At 39.0% G+C, this 19,539-nt stretch overlaps 1 protein-coding gene across 1 annotated transcript in view; it reads left to right on the top strand.

Annotated features, from left to right (window-relative positions):
• The window catches only part of LOC150096529 (acyloxyacyl hydrolase-like), a 236,400-nt gene that overhangs the window by 62,530 nt on the left and 154,331 nt on the right, over positions 1-19,539 (top strand). The window contains exons 5-6 of the mRNA XM_090408466.1: positions 256-326; positions 18,332-18,392. Coding sequence (XP_090264592.1) covers positions 256-326; positions 18,332-18,392 — 132 coding nt within the window. The remainder of the gene's footprint in view (positions 1-255; positions 327-18,331; positions 18,393-19,539) is intronic.

The raw sequence follows: 19,539 nt of genomic DNA, 5'->3' as shown, positions 1-19,539 counted from the left end.
GGAAGTGTAATTTGCATTATGGTATACTAAGAGTAACATGCAATGGTTTCACTGGCCTGACAGAATAACATGTAACAAAGTCAGCTACTTACAAAGAAAGGTCATGAATGGTTTATTAGCATATTTCCCAATGATGAGTCATTATGCTGAAAATAAAAAAAAAAAGGAATTGTTTTATTTAGATATTTTTAATTTTTTAAAACAGTAATGTTGAATGAATGATTTACTGTATTTTGAATATTTATTTAAATTTAGTCAATGGTAGAAAGACTGCCTTCTGCCTGCCTTCTTCCAGGAGTGAAACAGATTTGTACGGCAATTGAAAAGTAAGTATTTAAATAACTAAAGTATAGAGCTGAAAGGCTTCAATTTGGTATAATTAATATATTCAAATGGAGAATATTATGGATCTAGCCGTATTTTTTAGCCAAATATAAAAACTTTTTGAAAATTTGAAAATGTTTTGAAAATTTACCAAAGACATATTCTTTGGTAAATTTCAGACTTCGGCATTGCCTTGGTATGCATTACTTAAAAGATATGAATTCTGTCCAGGAGCCCACATGTTTGCCTTTAGTGCTTAAATAAGAGTTCTATTATGATAAATTTAACTTTCTGACATGGGATGCTACAGTATTGAGAGAGTTTTTGTTCTCTAGGTTTCTGCCTGATCTTTGATGAGAATCAACCAGTTTGAAACAGCTGTGAAGACAGCGAAACATATGTTCACCTAATTTAAAATAAAAGGTGAACATATGGCTTCCTGGGCAGAGCTCATGCTTTTTAGAGTGCATACAAAGGAAACTCTGATGCTGAAGATTATTATTATTATTATTCGTGACACCTCCAAGGAGTCCGAAGACTACATCAGCGCCATCCACCGCCCACCACCACAACAACAAGAATCTTTTGTCTGTAAATTGCATGTGTTCTGAAGAGCTGATTTGTCTGTATTCTCATATCTGAGAATTATATTCTCATCATCTCTATAGTAAATTTTTGAAACTTTCTTTCTGAAAGTTTCTTTTTATATTTGGCTGTAAAATATGGCTACATAATATCCTCCATTTGAGTAAGTATTTAAGTTCTGATTTATTGAATTTTTCCACAAGTAATTGAATTTGAAACTTTAAAAGTTTCAAAGAATATAATTGCCACTGATGTTCTTTGGCATTGCACTATTTAAGACACTAACCATGTCCAAGAAGCACATATGTTCACCTTTCTATAGTGCTTTTAGCTGTCAGGTTTCAAGTTTGGCTAGTAGTTTCACTAGCCAAACTAGTTTCTCAAGCTAGTCAAACCTTAAGTCAAATTATCATAACAATATCTATCATATCTCTTCTTGAATTCATTTATAGACGAAGAATTCACAACTGAGTCAGGCAATGCATTCATCATTCACCATCCTCCAGGCGAAAAATCTAGTTCCTACATCCTTGTTAACCCTTGTTCTTCCATCACTATCACACCACTGAAATATTTCCCCTGCATCAAACTTTTAAGAACCTTCTAGTAATTTAAATCTTTCTATCATATCCCCTCTTCTCTGCCTATCAACTGACCTAATTTGTCCTTTACATAGTGCAATGACAAGGCAATTCATATGCTGAAGCTTGTATTCTCATAAGCTTTCTGGTTTCAAATTCAATTATTTATAATATCTTCTATTCTTAAACATATTTAAGGTGTCTACATCCTCTCTCAATCCCTTCAGACCATGTATTCTGTGCTCTTACCACTCTCTCTCTCTCCATGCAAAAATAAATCTCAAATCTTACGCACTGTTTTCATATTTCACGGATGGTCCCTTGTTTTGCTATATGAAAAATTTCCCTAGCATCCATCTTGCAAATACTTTTCAACAGTGGAAATATTTCACTTACCACCTTTTGTTCTTTAAGATTTTTCATACCTTTTAGATCTGAGCAGAGTAATCCAGATGTGGTCTGATCAGGTCTTTATAAATGGCCATACATGGTATTTGTCTTTTATACCACCATGGAATTCTAATCAGTAAATTGCAGCATATGGGGATGGATATAAGGTTGGTAAGATGGATAGGAGGGTGGTTGATGGAGAGATATCATAGAGTGGTTTATTCAGGAGTAGAGTCCATAAGACGGCCTATGACTAGTGGTGTGCCACAAGGATCTGTTCTTGGACCACTGCTGTTTAATTTATTCATTAATGATATAAGAAAGGATTTGAGAGGAACAGTTCATTTGTTTGTGGATGATGCAAAGTTGGGTACGGCAATAGTGAATGCAGATGATGTCAAAATTTTGCAAGATGATTTGGATAGATTGGAGGTCTGGGCTAAGGAGAATGGATATCAATTTAATGTGGCAAAATGTAAGGTTATACATTTTGGGGTGAAAAGATTAGCAGCAGTTTACTACATTGGTAATATTGGTGGAACTGTACTCCAGGAAATTGATGAGGCACGAGATTTAGGAGTGTTGGTGGATAAGGAATTGAAGTTTAGGGGGCACATTGCAAAAGTGGCCAAATCAGTTCATCAAATCACTTGGTTGGCTGAAGAATACGTTGACAAACAGAGACAAGCAGGTTATTGTTCCTCTGTATCGAGCCTTGATAAGACCCCATCTCGACTACTGTGCCCAAATTTGGTCACCTAGGTTTCTTCTTGATGGGGAGGAGGTTGAGAGGATCCAGAGGCGAGTGACCAAGATGATAGCAGGTCTGTGGAATGAACCTTATGAGAAAAGGTTGCAAAAATTGATTGATAGGCGGAGGAGGGGAGATATGATTAAGACATGCAAATTACTGAAGGGTTTCTATAAAATTAATTTAGAAGATATTTTTGAGAACAGGGCTGGTTGTGGGAGGACTAGGGGACATCCATGGAAACTGGGCAAAAGTGTGGTTATTAAAGGTGTTAGAGCTGGGTTCTTTACTTTTAGAGTGGTGAATGGGTGGAATGGGCTGGCAGAGTCTGTGGTGGGTGCTGTGACAGTGAATGAGTTTAAGGCGAGGTATGATAGATACTGTATGAATGTTGAATAGTTGTGATGAATATGATTTGGGGCCTCCCTCAATGAGTCAAATGACTCCCTGGAGTTGCCCGTAATAATAATACTGGGAATGCCCTTGATACTTTGCAGAAATTTTCTCTGAAATAATGCATGCAAGATTTTCATTGCTAATTATTCCAGTTTTCATTCTGGATAATGGAACTATTTATACAATGGTGTAAAGACAAACAACTGTTGAATGCACTGTCAAATCTTTCTGAAGTTGGTGAAAGAGACTAGGAACGAACTTCAACCTTAGTATCACCTCTGGTTATGGCTCCTACTGATGAGACCTCAGTAAAGATTGAAACTGGTCTGGGTAGTGACCCTTCCCATGATGCATAGCATTATATATGTCCACAAGGATATGTGCTTTGCATTATGGGAAACTAAGGTAAGTGATGTGAAATCATTAGCTTCCATATATGAGTTGCCCTAGTCCTGATTATATTTCAGGTGCAAACTTTGTTTGCTTACACTTGGATAAGGGATTAAACCAAGTATATAATTTCTTGGTATCTTTAATTTATAGAATAACCAAGTGGAAAAACTTCCAACAAGATCCTCATATGGCTGAACGTATGAGGACCTATGTTAGGAAGGGATATGTGGATCTGTAAGGTTGGTGATGATGACTTGCAGCTGAATTATAGAGAAATTCAACTGAAAGCAGATCAGTGCTGCTTGAGACCTGATACTGTCTGACAGAGGCAATGTTTGAATGCATTTCTAAGGTCAGAAAGTCAAATAAGGTAGGTGTAAAATGGATTAAGAGGAGGCATGCAATTTGGAAGAAGGCACTATAGAGACAGCATAAGATTAGATGAATGGTATAATATCAGTTGAATGAGGAGTAAAAGGAGCAATTAAGAAAGGTGACTCATCTAGGATGAATAGCAAAAGTGCAATATGAGCAGCTGTTAGCTAATGAGTTAAAAGAAAATGGTAGAATGATAAGCATTGAGGAAGATATAGTAGAAATGTTAAAGAATTAGTTCATAAAGGCATTTCATCCTTTTTATTGTTACATTATGCAGAACTTGAGAACAGTGGAAAGGCAGGAGCTACTGATGTTGAGTGAACAGGAATTGTGTAAACTTGAGACCAAACTCTTGATGTCAGCAAGGGTTTGGACTATGGGAATGCTAGAAGGGAGAATAGAAATAGTAGGAGAGAGGGGAATGCTAGAAGAGGAGAGAATAGGAGCAGTAGAGGAGATGGAATGAGAGAGATGTATGGGAATGATGGAAGAGGAGAGAATGGGAATAGTGGAAGAGAGGGAATGAGAGAGATGCATGGGAATGATGGAAGAGGAGAGAATGGGAATAGTGGAAGAGAGGGAATGAGAGAGATGCATGGGAATGATGGAAGAGGAGAGAATGGGAATAGTGGAAGAGAGGGAATGAGAGAGATGCATGGGAATGATGGAAGAGGAGAGAGAGGGAATGAGAGAGATGTAATGTATGGTGACACAATGATCTGTGGAGTGCAAGATAGGATGCATGAGGAGTGTTTGCCTGGAGGAACCATAGAGAATGTGGCTATGGCAATTAAGAGGGGTGAAAGGATGGATGAGATGACTGTAATGGTGGACACGAATGACTCGAGAAGCAGTGTAAATCGGGCAGCGAGAGATCTGAGATTCTTGTTTGAAGTTGTGCAAAAGAAAACGCAGAGAGGGAAGATTGTGTGTGTGTGTTGCCCAGGTATGATAGTGACAAGCTGAGCAGAAGAGCAGCAATACTGAATCACATAATAGCCAGAATGTCTGAGAAGAGAGGGTTGGAATACACGGATGCTTGGAGGGTGTTTGAAGACAGAAGGGAACTGTATGCTAGACACTGCTTGTATTTGAATGAGAAGGGACAAAGGCATCTGGAAAGATTGTTGTTTTCTGAACGAGTCAGTGTGTCAATGCAGGGAAACTAGAATTCCCAGGGTGGATGGTAGCAGGGATGGCCTCTTGTGGGAATGGGTGCTTGGGGGAAGGGGGATGATGTCAGGAAACATTAAGCCAAGGGGGGTCGAGAGGGGACAATGATAGGTATAGAAGCAGTGACATTTTTATGCTCTGTACTAATGTCAGGAGGATCCGAAATAAAGGAAATGAATTGATGGTGCTGATAGCACCAACCTGGCCAAAGATTATTAGGATCTCTGAGACGTGGTTGACGGAGGATGATATAATAACCGGAATTGAAGTGGCAGGGTACAGCATTTTTCGGCAAGATAGGAAAGTAAAACGTGGTGGTGGAGTACTGCTTATGATAAGTGATGAATTATGTCCTCTTAGAGTAGAGGCTTCGGAAGGCAGTGACACAAATGGTTTTGAAAGCATATGGTGGGGGGAAGTGGCCAAGACAGGATATTTATTTGGGTGTTGCTATAAGCTAGAGAGCACAGATTGTGAGGACCAGGAGATGTTTAGGCAGTTGAGCTTGGCAAGAAAAATGATTGTTATGGGAGATTTTAACTACAGCAGTATAAGTTGGGAAGAGGAAAATGCAAGTAGTAAGAAGGGGATAGAATTTCTGGAATTCTTGAGGAACAAATGTCTTTGGCAGCATGTGATGGAGAGAACAAGAGGTTCAAGAGTTTTGGATTTGATCATAGCATCAGAAGAGCTGATAATAAGTGAGATGACATCTCTCACACCAGATGGAGAGATTGACCATGTGGTTTTGACTTGGAAGATGAACAGACATGCAGGTGTATCAAAGAAAAGGGAATGTATGTGGAATTATAAGGCGGGTGATTATAGTAGTCTTAGGTATCAACTAGGGGCAGTTCCATGGAGGGCAGAATTGGAAGGCCAGGATATCATTAGTGCTTGGGAAATTGTGAAAGAATATTTGTTAGCAGCACTAGTAAGCTGTATTCCATTGGTGAAGAAGCAGACACAATTTGGTGTAAAGTGGATGACAAACGATATCAAACAGGAACTGTAGTTGAAAAAGAGATTATGGAAGATATACAAGGAGAGAGGTGGAAGACAGATACATGAAGAATATAAGACGCAGGTCAGGATAGTGACCAGAATGGTGAGGAAGGCAAAACTGGAATATAAGAAAAGATTGGCACTAAGATCCAAAGAAAATCCTAGGGAATTTTTAGCTATGTGGCCAGTAAGCGGAGAAACGATTGTGGAAGAATGACATTGCGGGATAAAAATGGGAATAGAGTGACTGATGCAGAGGACATAATGGAGTTGTTCAATGAGCACTTTATTGGAGTATTTTATCCTGGAGGAGGTTTTAATACTAGAGGGATAGGGCAGGATCAGGGTTTAGAGGTGCAAGAGGAGAGTGTGTTCCACATACTAAGTACTCTGGATGTTAGTAAAGCTGTTGGACCGGATGGTATTTCACCACAGGTTTGTGAGAGAATGTGCTAAAGAACTGACAGCTCCGTCGACCTGGATTTTCAATAAAAGTCTGGCTGAAGGAAAAGTACCCAGGGAATGGAAAGAAGGTAAGATAGTGCCATTGCATAAGGGCGGTGGCAGACTGGAAGTGTCTAATTATAGGCCTGTTTGTGTGTCCATCAGTAGTTGTTAAGATCTTGGAGAAATTAGTGAGGGACTATATACAGCATTGGGTAGATAAGGGTAATGTTATCTGTGAGAATCAACATGCATTTGTTAAGGTTGCTCTCTTGCTTTAGTAATATGATTGTCTTTTATAATAAAGTGACAAGAGCAGTTGATGAGGAAAAGGCATATACTGCCATTTTTTTGGATTTTGCAAACACATTTGACAGGGTGCCACACGATAAGCTGATATTTAAGTTGCAGAACATGGGTTTAACTGTAGGGTTAGTCAAATGGATTCAGGATTGGCTGACTGATAGGTATCAGAGAGTTGCGTATGATGGGGCAACATCAAGTAAGCAGAAGGTTACAAGTGAGGTTCCACTGGGCTCAATACTGGGACCTGTATTGTTCAGTCTTTATATTAATGATATTGTCAATGGATTGCAAGGGGACATTCAGTTGTTTGCGGATGATGTGAAGTTGGGAAGGATTACCAGTAATAGTGCAGATGTGGCAGCTCTGCAAGAGGATTTGAATAAACTAGACAGATGGGCAAATAAATAGGGTTGTCGGTTCAGTGCAGCAAAATGTAAAGTCTTGAGATTTGGGATCCATCGATGGGAGGATGAGTACTCGATTTGAGGAGCTGTACTGGAGGAGGTAGGGGAGATGAGATCTGGGGGTGATGATTGATAGAAAACTGAAATTCAGTCAGCATATTGCAAAGGTGGTGAGGGTAACTCAGAGGATTGCTGCAATACGGAGAAGGACGCTGACCTGCAGAGATAAAAGAGTTATCATTCCATTGTATAAGGTCCTGATCAGATCGCACTTAGACTATTGTTCTCAGATTTGGTCCTTAGGATTTGAAGAGGATAAATTTCCTGTGGAAAGGATACAGAGGCGGATAACAAAGATGGTTTCAGGACTGTACAATATGAGTTATGAGGATCGACTGAGGGAATGTGGACTGCAGAGTTTGGTGGATAGAAGGAGAGGTGATATGATCGAGACTTTTAAACTTGAGAGGCAGTTACAGGGTAGATGTTGGAGAGTTCTTTCACTTGGTGGAATGGCAGGAAGGAGCGATGACAAGGGGGCCATCCCTGGAAGTTACAACCACTCCTCACCCTCTTACTGTGCGTAAGAGGGTGAGGAGTGGTTTCTTTGTGTGGAGGGTGGTTGAACCTTGGAATGCATTGCCTGAGAGAGTGGTTGGAGTGGGGACATTTAATGGGTTCAAGGAGTGGTATGATGGACTTTGTATTTCCTAAAAACGACCTCCCACGATGAGTGTTTTGACTCCATGGAGGCCTGGATAATAATATAACTCTCTTGAGAAGATGTTCCAGGGAGTTAAAAACAGTATCAATGCACCTCTTTAACACAAGTCTTAAATTGGCCTAAGTTAAAGGTGTGGAAAGAGAGCAAAATTGTTTTGCTTCATAAAGGGGGGGGGGAGGATGATTATTATTATTATTACTATTATTACGGGCAACTCCAGGGAGTCATTAGACTCATCGAGGGAGGCCCCAAATCATATTCATCACAACTATTTGACATTCATACAGAATCTATCATACCTCGCCTTAAACTCATTCACTGTCACAGCACCCACCACAGACTCTGCCAGCCCATTCCACCCATTCACCACTCTAAAAGTAAAGAACCCAGCTCTAACACCTTTAATAACCACACTTTTGCCCAGTTTCCATGGATGTCCCCTAGTCCTCCCACAACCAGCCCTGTTCTCAAAAATATCTTCTGAATTAATTTTATAGAAACCCTTCAGTAATTTGAATGTCTCAATCATATCTCCCCTCCTCCGTCTATCAACCAATTTTTGCAACCCACAAATCCTCAACCTGTTCTCATACGGTTCATTCCACAGACCTGCTATCATCTTGGTCACTCGCCTCTGGATCCTCTCCACCTCCTCCCCATCAAGAAGAAACCTAGGTGACCAAATCTGAGCACAGTAGTCTAGATGGGGTCTTATCAAGGCTCGATAGAGAGGAACAACAACTTGTTCGTCTCTGCATGTTAAAGTATTTTTCAGCAACCAAGTGATTTGATGAGCTGTTTTGGTCACTTTTGCAATGTGTCCCCCTAAATTTCAATTCCTTATCTACCAACACTCCTAAATCTCGTGCCTCATCAATTTCCTGGAGCAGGGTTCCACCAATGCAGTAATCTGCTGCCAATCTTTTCACCCCAAAGTGCATAACCTTACATTTTGTCACATTAAACTGACATCCATTCTCCTTAGCCCAGACCTCCAATCTATCCAAATCATCCTGCAAAATTTTGACGTCATCTGCATTCACTATTGCCCTACCCAACTTCGCATCATCCGCAAACAAATGAACTGTTCCTCTCAGATCATTTCCTATATCATTTATGAACAAATTAAACAGCAGTGGTCCAAGAACAGATCCTTGTGGCACACCACTAGTCACAGGCTGTCTTGTGGACTCCACTCCTGAGTAAACCACTCTCTGATATCTCTCCGTCAACCACCCTCCTATCCATCTCACCAACCCCATGTCCATTCCCATATGCTGCAATTTACTGATTAGAATTCCATGTGGAATCTTGTCCAAGGCCTTGGCAAGGTCCAGCAGAATCACCGTAAACCCATTACCCTTATCCAGTTCAGCCGTCACTGTGTTATAATACGTGAGCAAGTTACTGAGGCATGACCTACCCTTCACAAAACCATGCTGTCCCCGATACAGTATCCCATTTTCTTCTATCCAATCTTGTATTTTCCTCTTGACTATTTTCTCTAAGACCTTGACAATGATTCCTGATATGCTAATCGGTCGGTAATTTACAACAGCAGTCTTGGAACCACCTTTATGCAGTGGAACTATTTTCCCCTCTTTCCACCCGCTCGGGACTAACCCAGACCCGAGACTCAAATTAAACAAAATGGTCAAGGGTACTGACAATTCTTTAGCTGCTTCTCGTACAACACGAGCTGGTATACCATCCAATCCCACAGATGTATTGACATTGAGGTTATGCAATAGACTACTCACCTCCACTTCATTAACCACAATTCCCGTATAATCTACTGGTTTATTCGTTTCTGCAATGTCACCACCTGGATGATATACTTTTGCAAAGTGCTCACTCAGTAACTCAACTATCTCAACTGATTCAGTTACCTCCCTACCATCGGCATTCTTTAAAATCAATCTGCCATGTACATTTTTCCTTTTACTTGCTACATATCTAAAAAACTGTTTAGGATTCTCTTTAGCCTGCATGGCCAATGTTCTTTCGTAATCCTTTTTTGCTTTTCTTACCACACTCGTCACCCTTCTGGCCTGCGCTTTATACCGTTCATGTGCCTGCCGGTCACCCTTCTCCTTAAATTCCCTCCATAGTTGTTTCTTTTTTTGCAACTCAAGCTTAATGGTGTTATTCATCCATTTAACCCCTACTTGATTTATTATTCGGATTCTAGGTATACAGTCAGCCATTGCTTCATGCAAGCACTTCTTAACTACCTCCCATGCACTATCAACTTCTAGTCCTTGCAGTTGTACATGCCATGGCACTGAACCAATCAAACTCCTAAGCTTGTCATACTTTCCAGCCCGATAATTCCACATGTACCCTGTCTTAATTGAAAATTCTACACCTCTAGCCACATCCCAAGTTAAGACCCTATGATCACTCTCACCGATTGGTGGCAATGTGGTCATATTTGTTACAGCCAAATCCTCAGATGTAATTACTAGGTCAAGCACTCTCTGACCCCTAGTATTTTCCATTACATGCTGTCGCAGATAGTTATCCCTTAATAACCGCATAAAATCCAGTTCCTTCCTCCCGTGTGTCCTCTCCTCACTCCAATCAATGCGACCATAGTTGAAATCTCCCATAATAATCACCCTCCTTCCACCCATTTCTTCTATTTGCTTGTGCATACTGTCACCACCATCTTTTCCATCACCTGGTCTATAGCAGCACCCAATTGTACAGGGTGTTCGGGATAAATCTGACAGTTTCGTAAGGAAAAAGAAAATCTTCTTTGTATCTATTAAATTTAATGAATCGACAAAAAAACATTACAGGCAGAGTTGATTACAATACTATCAACAAGATTTACTCAAAATAACCACCATTAGCATCGATCACAGCTTCAATTCTGCTTCGGAACCTCGAACAAGCTGATGCTACAGTCTCCCTGGGAAGGGCCGCAAAAACTGTTTTAATTTTATCCATTAACTGGGCTTTTGTATTACTGGAAGTGCGATTGGTGTCTTTTTCAACTGCGCCCCATACAAAATAATCCATGGGGTTAAGGTCTGGGGAGTTTGGAGGCCAAACATTTGGACTGGTGAAGTCGTAGAAATTTTCAGACAACCATTTTTGACTTTTCCCAGAGGTGTGGCAAGGGGCCGAATCCTGCTGCCATACATACGGCCTACCATTGGCTACCCTTGTTATCCAGGGCTTGACTACAGTTAGCAACTCCACGAACAAAGCCCGAATTCCAATGCCAGGGTTCTTCAACACCTGTTCCTGCAGATTTGCGAGGAATTCTGCTGTACGAACGCAATCAGATCGTCTGCTAGGGATCTTTCTTCTTGTTACATCCTCGTAGTCACCATTGCAAGTCTCTAGTTCATGCCTGATTGTTTTTACTGTATTCAGGGAGCATTGGGCAGCAGTCGTAATATCCTTATTTTGATGGCGGGCACGAATCATCATGATACAAGTTATTCTCTTCCATGATTCAGGTGGGTTCCAGCTATCCATCCTTTCTGACATCTTGTATATGAATGAAGAAGGGTCCAAACTTTTAAATGAAGAGAAGTGTGTGTTAATACATGTAACTTACGGAAAAATATAATTAATTATAAATATGTCAAATTTATCCCGAACACCCTGTATATTTAGTTCTGCTAGCCACAATCTTACACCAAATGGCCTCAAATGTGCTCTTTTCTTTATCCTCTTTCCTAATTAGCTACCTCTGCAATTCAACTTCTATTCTCCTTGGCTGGAGCTCATCAGCTATCATCAACAATACTCCTCCCCCCATTTTATTCTCTCTGTCATTCCTGAACACACTATACCCATCACATTCAATCCCACTAGTTATATTATCTACAGTCAGCCATGTTTCACTAATACCTATAACCTGTGGTCTGGAAGTGCCAACCATGGCCAAAAACTCTTCCTTCTTGTTCCTAATACTCCTAGTATTAGTGTACATGAATTTAAGACCCCCATTAACCCCAACCCTACCTTGATGCCTTATATTAACTATCCCACTCTGATTTGTTGTCCTTATTTGCTCTGGCATATTATATTCATTCTTACATTCAACTGCCTCCATAAGGACTGTATCTCTACCCCCCCCTAACAAATCTAGTTTCCCTGAATTTGCACATCCACTACATTCAGCAACACTTTCTCAAGTCTTCTTACATCGTAACCATTCAAATGCAAGCCATCCATCTTATATAGATCCTTTCGCCCATCAAACTCACTCCACACAACCACAAATTCCACACCACTCGTCATACATAACCCACGCATAAAGTCATTTGCAATTATAGCTCTCCTTTTAAACATTTCACTGTCATACCGTGGCAAAAGACTAATCATTCTAACTCTCTCGCTCTTTTCTTTTGCTACCTCAAACAATTCATTCAGGTCTTCTATCATTTCCATTTTATCTCCTTTCAAATCATTCGTACCTGCCACAACAATCATTTCTTTCACCTTTTCCTTTTGCTCTCTAATAGATGCAGTTACGTCCTTTATGGTCGCACTAGGTTGGTACAATTTTGTCAAATCCTCTACTAACACACCTCGTACTAACGAGTCTCCATACAGCACTCTATCCTTCATTTTGTTCATGTTCACATTCATACGTCTATTTTTCCTGTCATACCTTTTATTATTGGTTGGTTCATTCAGTCTACTTTTGTTCATGCACTCTAGCTGCTGTTTTGCTCTTTCTATCGCACTATTCAACAATGCGATCTCACTCAATGCATCTATCTCATCTTTTTTATTCTCTGAGAAACCATTTATACTATCATTCACACTTTCTACATTCACACTCTCACAATTTTCATGTACAACCTTGCCGTTTCTTGTCATATCCCTATTTCCTTCATTCTGAAGGTTGACAAAAATATCACACTCAGGATCCGAAATACACTTCAATTCCGCATTCTCCCTACATTTTCTACACACATTCAATCCTTTATCATCATCTAACCACACTCCGACCGCACCCCGCAAAGCGTACATTTCACAGCTAGTACACTGACTCATTTCTTTTATGCTACCGTTCTTTGATAACGATGGCGAACCTTCATTACTGGCCGCCATTTTCCTACGCACAGGTGCCATATTTATCTGTAACGTGTTTTGTCAAATTAAACGTTATAACACACCAAAAATAGACGCACTAAAATACGCAGGCAAACAAAACAAAACTACACAATATTAAGTAATTTGTATCGATAACTGAAAATGATACTTATCTTATCCGGAGCTTGCACGAACACTACTCATTACGAATTCATCTAGCGGCGACTTCCCGACATAGATTATGTTATAAAACACTTTAGTACACTAACCACGTTAATAAAGCTCTAATAATATACCAAAATTAAACACTTAAGTCCATTAAATTGAATCCAAAACACCAATAAATCAACAAAAAACACAAATCTCTCAGGAGCTCTCCGATAGCACGTCCGTTCACCAGCTAGCCTCGATAAGACTAACCCTTTGATAAGATAAGACTTTGATATGATAAGACTAACCCTTTGAATTATAGGCCAATCTGTATATCTGGAATTGTGGATAATGTTTAAACCACCCAAACAGCCACACTGATAAAATATAAGAAATATGCACTTTGCATTCATATTATTTTTGTAATATCCAAAGATTATATGGATTTCAATGGACACTTCACATCCATGTAATTATGGATGTACATACATACGAGGATTGTTTGAAAAGTTTAGTAAAAAAATTCCCAATAGACAGCGACACAATTCGTTCATTCATGCAAGTGCCGGCACATATCATATTTTTCATGACCCCTGGCAAAATTTTAGTCACGTGCAACACGTAGTTCTTGTTTGGCAAACATTTAAAATGACTGTGTTTGCATTTTTCTTAAAAATGGAGAAAAATGAGTTTCATGTAGTGATAAAACACTTTTACTGAAGAAGTGGATGGCTGTGCAGATCAAAGCCGAGTTAGATGCAGTTCATGGGGATGCTGCACCAGTATTAAAGACTATTTATTTTTAGATAAATGAGTGTAAATATGGTCATAAGTCCATCAAAGATGAAGCACGCTCTGGACACCCGATTGAGGTTGCTACGAAGGAAACGATTGACAAAATCCATGGTATCATTATGGAAGACTGCTGAGTGAAAGTACATGAGATTGCTGAGATTGTAGGCATCTCAACTGAATGGGTGTATCCTGCATGAAAAATTGCACATTAAGAAGCTGTGTGTGCATGATGGGTGCCATGATTGTTGACTGTGAATCAAAAATGCATGCAAAAAGACATTTCAATGCAGTGTTTGACGATGTTTAATCACAATTCACAGGATTTTTTGTGCCGATTCATTACTGTAGATGAAACTTGGATCCACCACTACACACCTGAGTCCAAGCAGCAGTCGAAATAGTGGACAGTGCCTGGTGATAGAGCACCAAAAAAAAAGCAAAGACTGTTTTGTCAGCTGGGAAGGTGATGGCCACTGTTTTTTGGGATTCCCAAGGAATTATCATAATAGACTATTTGGAAAAGGGTAAGACAATAACAGGAGCATTGTGTTGTTAGACCGTTTAAAAGAAGAACTGAAGAAAAAAACAGCCCAGATTGGTGCACAAAAAAAGTCATCATTCATCAAGATAATGCTCTTTCATTAAGACAATGCACTGTCCCAAACACATTGGCCGTCACAATGGCAAAATTGCATGAATTGATGTTTGAATTGGTTCGATATCCACTGTATTCTCCGGACTTGGCCTCATGTGACTTCTTCTTGTTCCCAAACTTAAAAATTTGACTTGGTGGTAAAACATTTTCTTCGAATGAGGATGTCATCAAGGCTATCAATGACTATTTTGCACAATCTGACAAATCCTACTTTTTAGATGTGATGAAAAAATTTGAAACTCACTGGACCAAATGGGTAGACCTCAATGGAGACTATGTTAAGAAATAAAGGTGATTTTTTTCCAAAAAATGTGTTTAACTTATTTTTTACCAAACTTTTCAAACAACCCTCGTACACATCAAGGCCAGTACAGTGATTGAAGAGACTAGTCAAAACCAGGATTCAGAATTGATTTTATAACAGTAGCATTCATCTTTGATGGACAGTATGGGCTAAAGGAAGATCATGTTTTAGCAATCTGCTTACTTATTATAACAAGGTGACAAATGCATTGTATAAAGGAGGACGCATAGACAGTGGGATATTTAGATTTTGCAAAAGCCTTAAAAATTTTGATTGCTGCATGACAAGCTGGTAATTAAATTAAAAGAGATGGAGTTGGATAGTAGATTAGTGCACTGGATTGAAGATTGCCTGCATGATAGATATTGGCAAGTTTTGTATGGAGGAGTGATATTCCAGAAGAGAAACATTACTAGTGGTGCACCCCATGGGTAGGATTTGGGGCCATTGCTCGTTGCTATTTAATTTTATGTAGATGACATTGCGAAAGGCTTGAATGGTGATACGAAGGTTGTTTGCAGGTGTTACAAAGTTGGAAAGAACTATGAGAGAGTAGAATGGTTTTAGCCTTGGAGAAAGATTTGAATGGACTAAGTAAATGAGTGTGGTAAAATGTAAGATTTTAAAATTTGTTAAGCAAAGATGGAATTCAGAGTATAAGATTGGTCAGGGATATCTTGGAGGAGGAGATAAGGGATCTACAGAGTGACGATAGTTAGGGACCTGAAAATTGTGAGGGCAGCTCAGTGGTTTATGGCAATGATATGGAGGACACTGACATGTATAAGTAAGGATGTTCCGATTCCATGGTACCACATATGGATTAATGTGCATGGATTTGGTTGCCTAGTTTTCATAAGGATAAGTAGATATTGGAAAGGGTTTAGAGATAATTGACAAAGGTGGTCCCTGGAATCTTGAGTATGAAAAGAATAAGAGAGAGATTTAGGAAATGCAAATTGCAGGGTCTAGGAGGAGGAGGAGCATGATTGAGATATTTAAATTGGTAAGGGGTTATAACCAGATTAATGTGGAAGAAATTTTTCATAAAATGGATTGAGACAGGAGAACATGGAGCCATCCCTGGAAGTAGTATAAGGTGGTGAGAAGTAGATTTTTTTGTGTGGAGAGTGGTGAGTGATTGGAATACATTTGCCAAAAGTGTGGTGAGTGCAGAGACATTGAATGTATATGTCACAGTATGATGAGCTGTTTGTATGCGAGTAAGACCTCCACAATGAGTCTTTTGACTCCATGGATTTTATTATCATCATCATTGATGATGATAATAATAAAAATTTCCATGTCTGAGATTCATTACTCCCCCCCCCCCCCTGCTGTTTAGATATTCAACAAGAACCAGCTTTTCATTTTTTTTTATATTTGTCAGCTTCTTTCTCTAATGACTTATAAAATTCTTCCTTCGTAGAACCAGGATCCATAGACACAGATAATCTCCATCATCCAGTTTCTTATTTTGGAATTTGACCAAATCGTTCTACTTGAAATAGCCTGCCAATCAAGAACTTGCTCCTCAGGTTTAGGGTTGAATGCTATGGTTGCTCCTTCATTTGTCTGATCAACATTGTCCAATTACAACCCCTTATATTTATAATTTAGCAGAATTGCATCTGTTTCAGTCTTCATTTGAGCATCACCAATTGTATTGACCTCATAATTGATTTATTACATGGTATTGTGTTTGATGTTACATAAAGAGCATGTCAGCAGTAGGCTAGAAAGGTGACATGCTTGGTAAAGAAAGAATACATATGGTATGAGCAACACTTAACCAGTCAAGGGCAAACAACATTTTTGAGAGTCATCTCATTATGTAGCCAGTAGGACAGAGGCATAGCTAGGGGGTGGCAGGGGGCAGTCTGCCCAGGGCAGCACTTTGAATCTTTTTGAACTTTTGCAGTTAATTCTAAAATACAGCCTCGAGAACTCATTTCCAAATATTGTAATTACTGCGAATTTTAATTTTCCCTGCAATTGCCGTAAGTGTTGCTAGTTGTGGGAGGAGTTTTCGAAATAAAATTGATTAAGAATTACCTACATTACTATGAAATAGACTTTGCCAATTTCATTGATTTTGCTAACAGAAAAGCAAGAAAAATAACATTTTAGAATGTTGAAATTAAAGTTTTACTTCAAAAATAAAGATAGTCTTTTAATTTATTTCCCTATACGTCGTTTTGACTTTTTGTCGTATTTTTGGTGTGTATTGAGAGGGGTGGCAAAAGCTCTAGCTACACCACTGCAGTAGGGGAAAGAACATGGGATAATAGAAATGATAATCCAGCCATTACCCATTTAAACTGGCTATTTAAAATTTTAAATGAGGGGTTTGAATGAATGTACAAATTTCTGTGATTTGTTATTAAATGAATTACTCTGACACCCCTTATTCCACAATACAGTATGCTTTGAACTGGATAATTTTAATAACTTTTAAACATCCTGGTTAATATAAAGACTTCCTTTCAAAATTAAATGCAGAAAAAATATACAATGTTTAAGCAGTTTGCATAAATAATATTGTTCTGTTCAGTTACAGAAAGATTTCATTCTGTAAAAAAAAAAAAACAGTCCATTTATTGTTTGCATTTAAGATAAGGACTTAATTCACAAGAAATCTTTCTAATAACTTTATTTTTTTTCCCCACATTTCTTGGCTTCTCCAGTTTGTATATTATAAATAGAAGTATATAGCTAGCCTGGTTAGCTGAGTGGTTGCCATATCTGCTCTCCAGCCAAAAGGCTGTGGGTTCGAATCCTGCCATGGGCATGGATGTTTGTGATTGTCTGTGGAAATACTAGTGGTGGTAGATAGTGTTGGTGTAGTTGCGGTTCGTTGAAGTTGGTGGATTGAGTGGTGGAGATGGAGAGTTGTGGAGTGGGTGCCCTACCTTGATGGGTCTTTGGACTCCCTGGAGGTATCATGTAATAATAATAAATAAGATAAATGAAAAAATCAAGAAATATAGAGAGGAATGGAAAGAACATCTATTTAGGATGGAAAAATATCAGCTACCAAGCAAGGTGGATAGATATAGACCAAAGGGGGGGGGGGAGGAAGACCAGCTTTAAGATGGTCTTCCTCCCTCCAGTGAAGCCAGAACAGGCAAATGCCTAATCCTTGAAGAGAAGAAGAAATAGAATTCATAATACTATATATCAATAGTACTTGTATATAAATGGCAAAATAATTAAATTTAGGTTAATTTTAAAGTTATTATTCAAACATAATAATCATCTTCCTAAGATTTTTATAATAAATGCTGAAGTAAATAACAATGAAACACCATCTTATTAAGCTTACCGTTTAACTTATGTGTAACATTATTATTCCTATATGGTGTACATATATGCATAAAATGATGTATTTTAGAGCACTTTTAAACTCCTTGTGTGATCTTGTTTGAATGTAACTTCATTATTATTAACTGGATGTTGTTATGGATTACTTTAATAGAGTATATTTTTTTTTTGCCTCCTTAACTAAGGGTTCTGAATCGTCTAGAGCCAGCTTTAGATATTGACAGTGATAAATACAGCATTATAAAGGTAGGTGTATGTGTGTATATGTGTGTGTGTGTTTATCGTAGTTTGATATATGTGAAGAAATTCAAAAATCAGGATTCATGAGAAGAGAACAGATGCTATTCCATCACCTATCAAATTTACTTGATGGGTAATGGAACAGCATTTTATGTAGGCAGGAGTGCTCCCATCTTATCTGTCATTTACGGATTTTCTTGCAAAAAGTAATTTTATTTGATGTAATTTGATTAATGGCATGATATCCATAGACATTCAGAAATCAGAGCACAAGTTTTTAAAACAAAGTAATGATACTCAGGACCAGATGACTTACTGGTATACAAGTTCTTTTAGAATTGTTCTGATGAAAGAGACTAGGGGTGGTATGAGGTGAGCAGTTCTTGATAAAGTAAGGGGGGTAGCTTTTATCTTGGCTACGTATGTAAGAGTGGTGGTAATGTGGATGGTATTATTATTATTAACATCCAATCTTCATAGAGTCAGGGCCTCAATGTGGGACGTTCACACTATTGCACACAATGCTTATCCAACTGTGCCTTAAAATGATTCAATGTGTCTACATTCACAACACACGCAGGTAATGCATTACACTCACCAACCACTCTTCATGCAAAGAACCTGCTCCTTACTCCCCTCTGCTCACACCCTCTTTATACAGTTTCCAGCAATGGCCTCTTGTTCTACCCCCCCTTTCCCCATTATTATTATTATTCCTGACACCTCCAAGGAGTCCGAAGACTCATCGCAGGAGGACACCTAGAACTGGCTCAACCACCACACCGAACCTCTACTACGAATCATCTCGATCAATGCCATCTACCACCCACCTCCACAACTAGTATTTTTTGTCTGTAAATTGCGTGTGTTCTGAAAGGCTGATTTGTTTGTGTGTGGGATGAAAAACCCGAGTTTCCGGGAGAAAAAACCCTGCTACCTCCGTATGAGATCGGCTAACTCACCTTCGATTGAAATCGTCTAGATAAAGATTCCTCCCGTCACGACGAGAATCGAACTTAGGCCTATTCCAATTGAAGGGCGCAATGTACCGTCATTCTCCCAATTGCGCTACGGAGGAATTCTGAAAAATCTTTTCCATGTCAATCTGATAACCACTGAATAGCTTATGTCTCAATCATATCCCCCACTCTTC

Source organism: Typopeltis vanoorti, chromosome 18 (genome assembly GCF_054136105.1).
Source record: "Typopeltis vanoorti isolate ZY-2024b chromosome 18, IOZ_Tvanoo_1.0, whole genome shotgun sequence".
NCBI lineage: Eukaryota > Metazoa > Arthropoda > Arachnida > Uropygi > Thelyphonidae > Typopeltis > Typopeltis vanoorti.
Note: the sequence above shows the minus strand (reverse complement) of the source record. Positions and strands in the feature narration are given on the sequence as shown.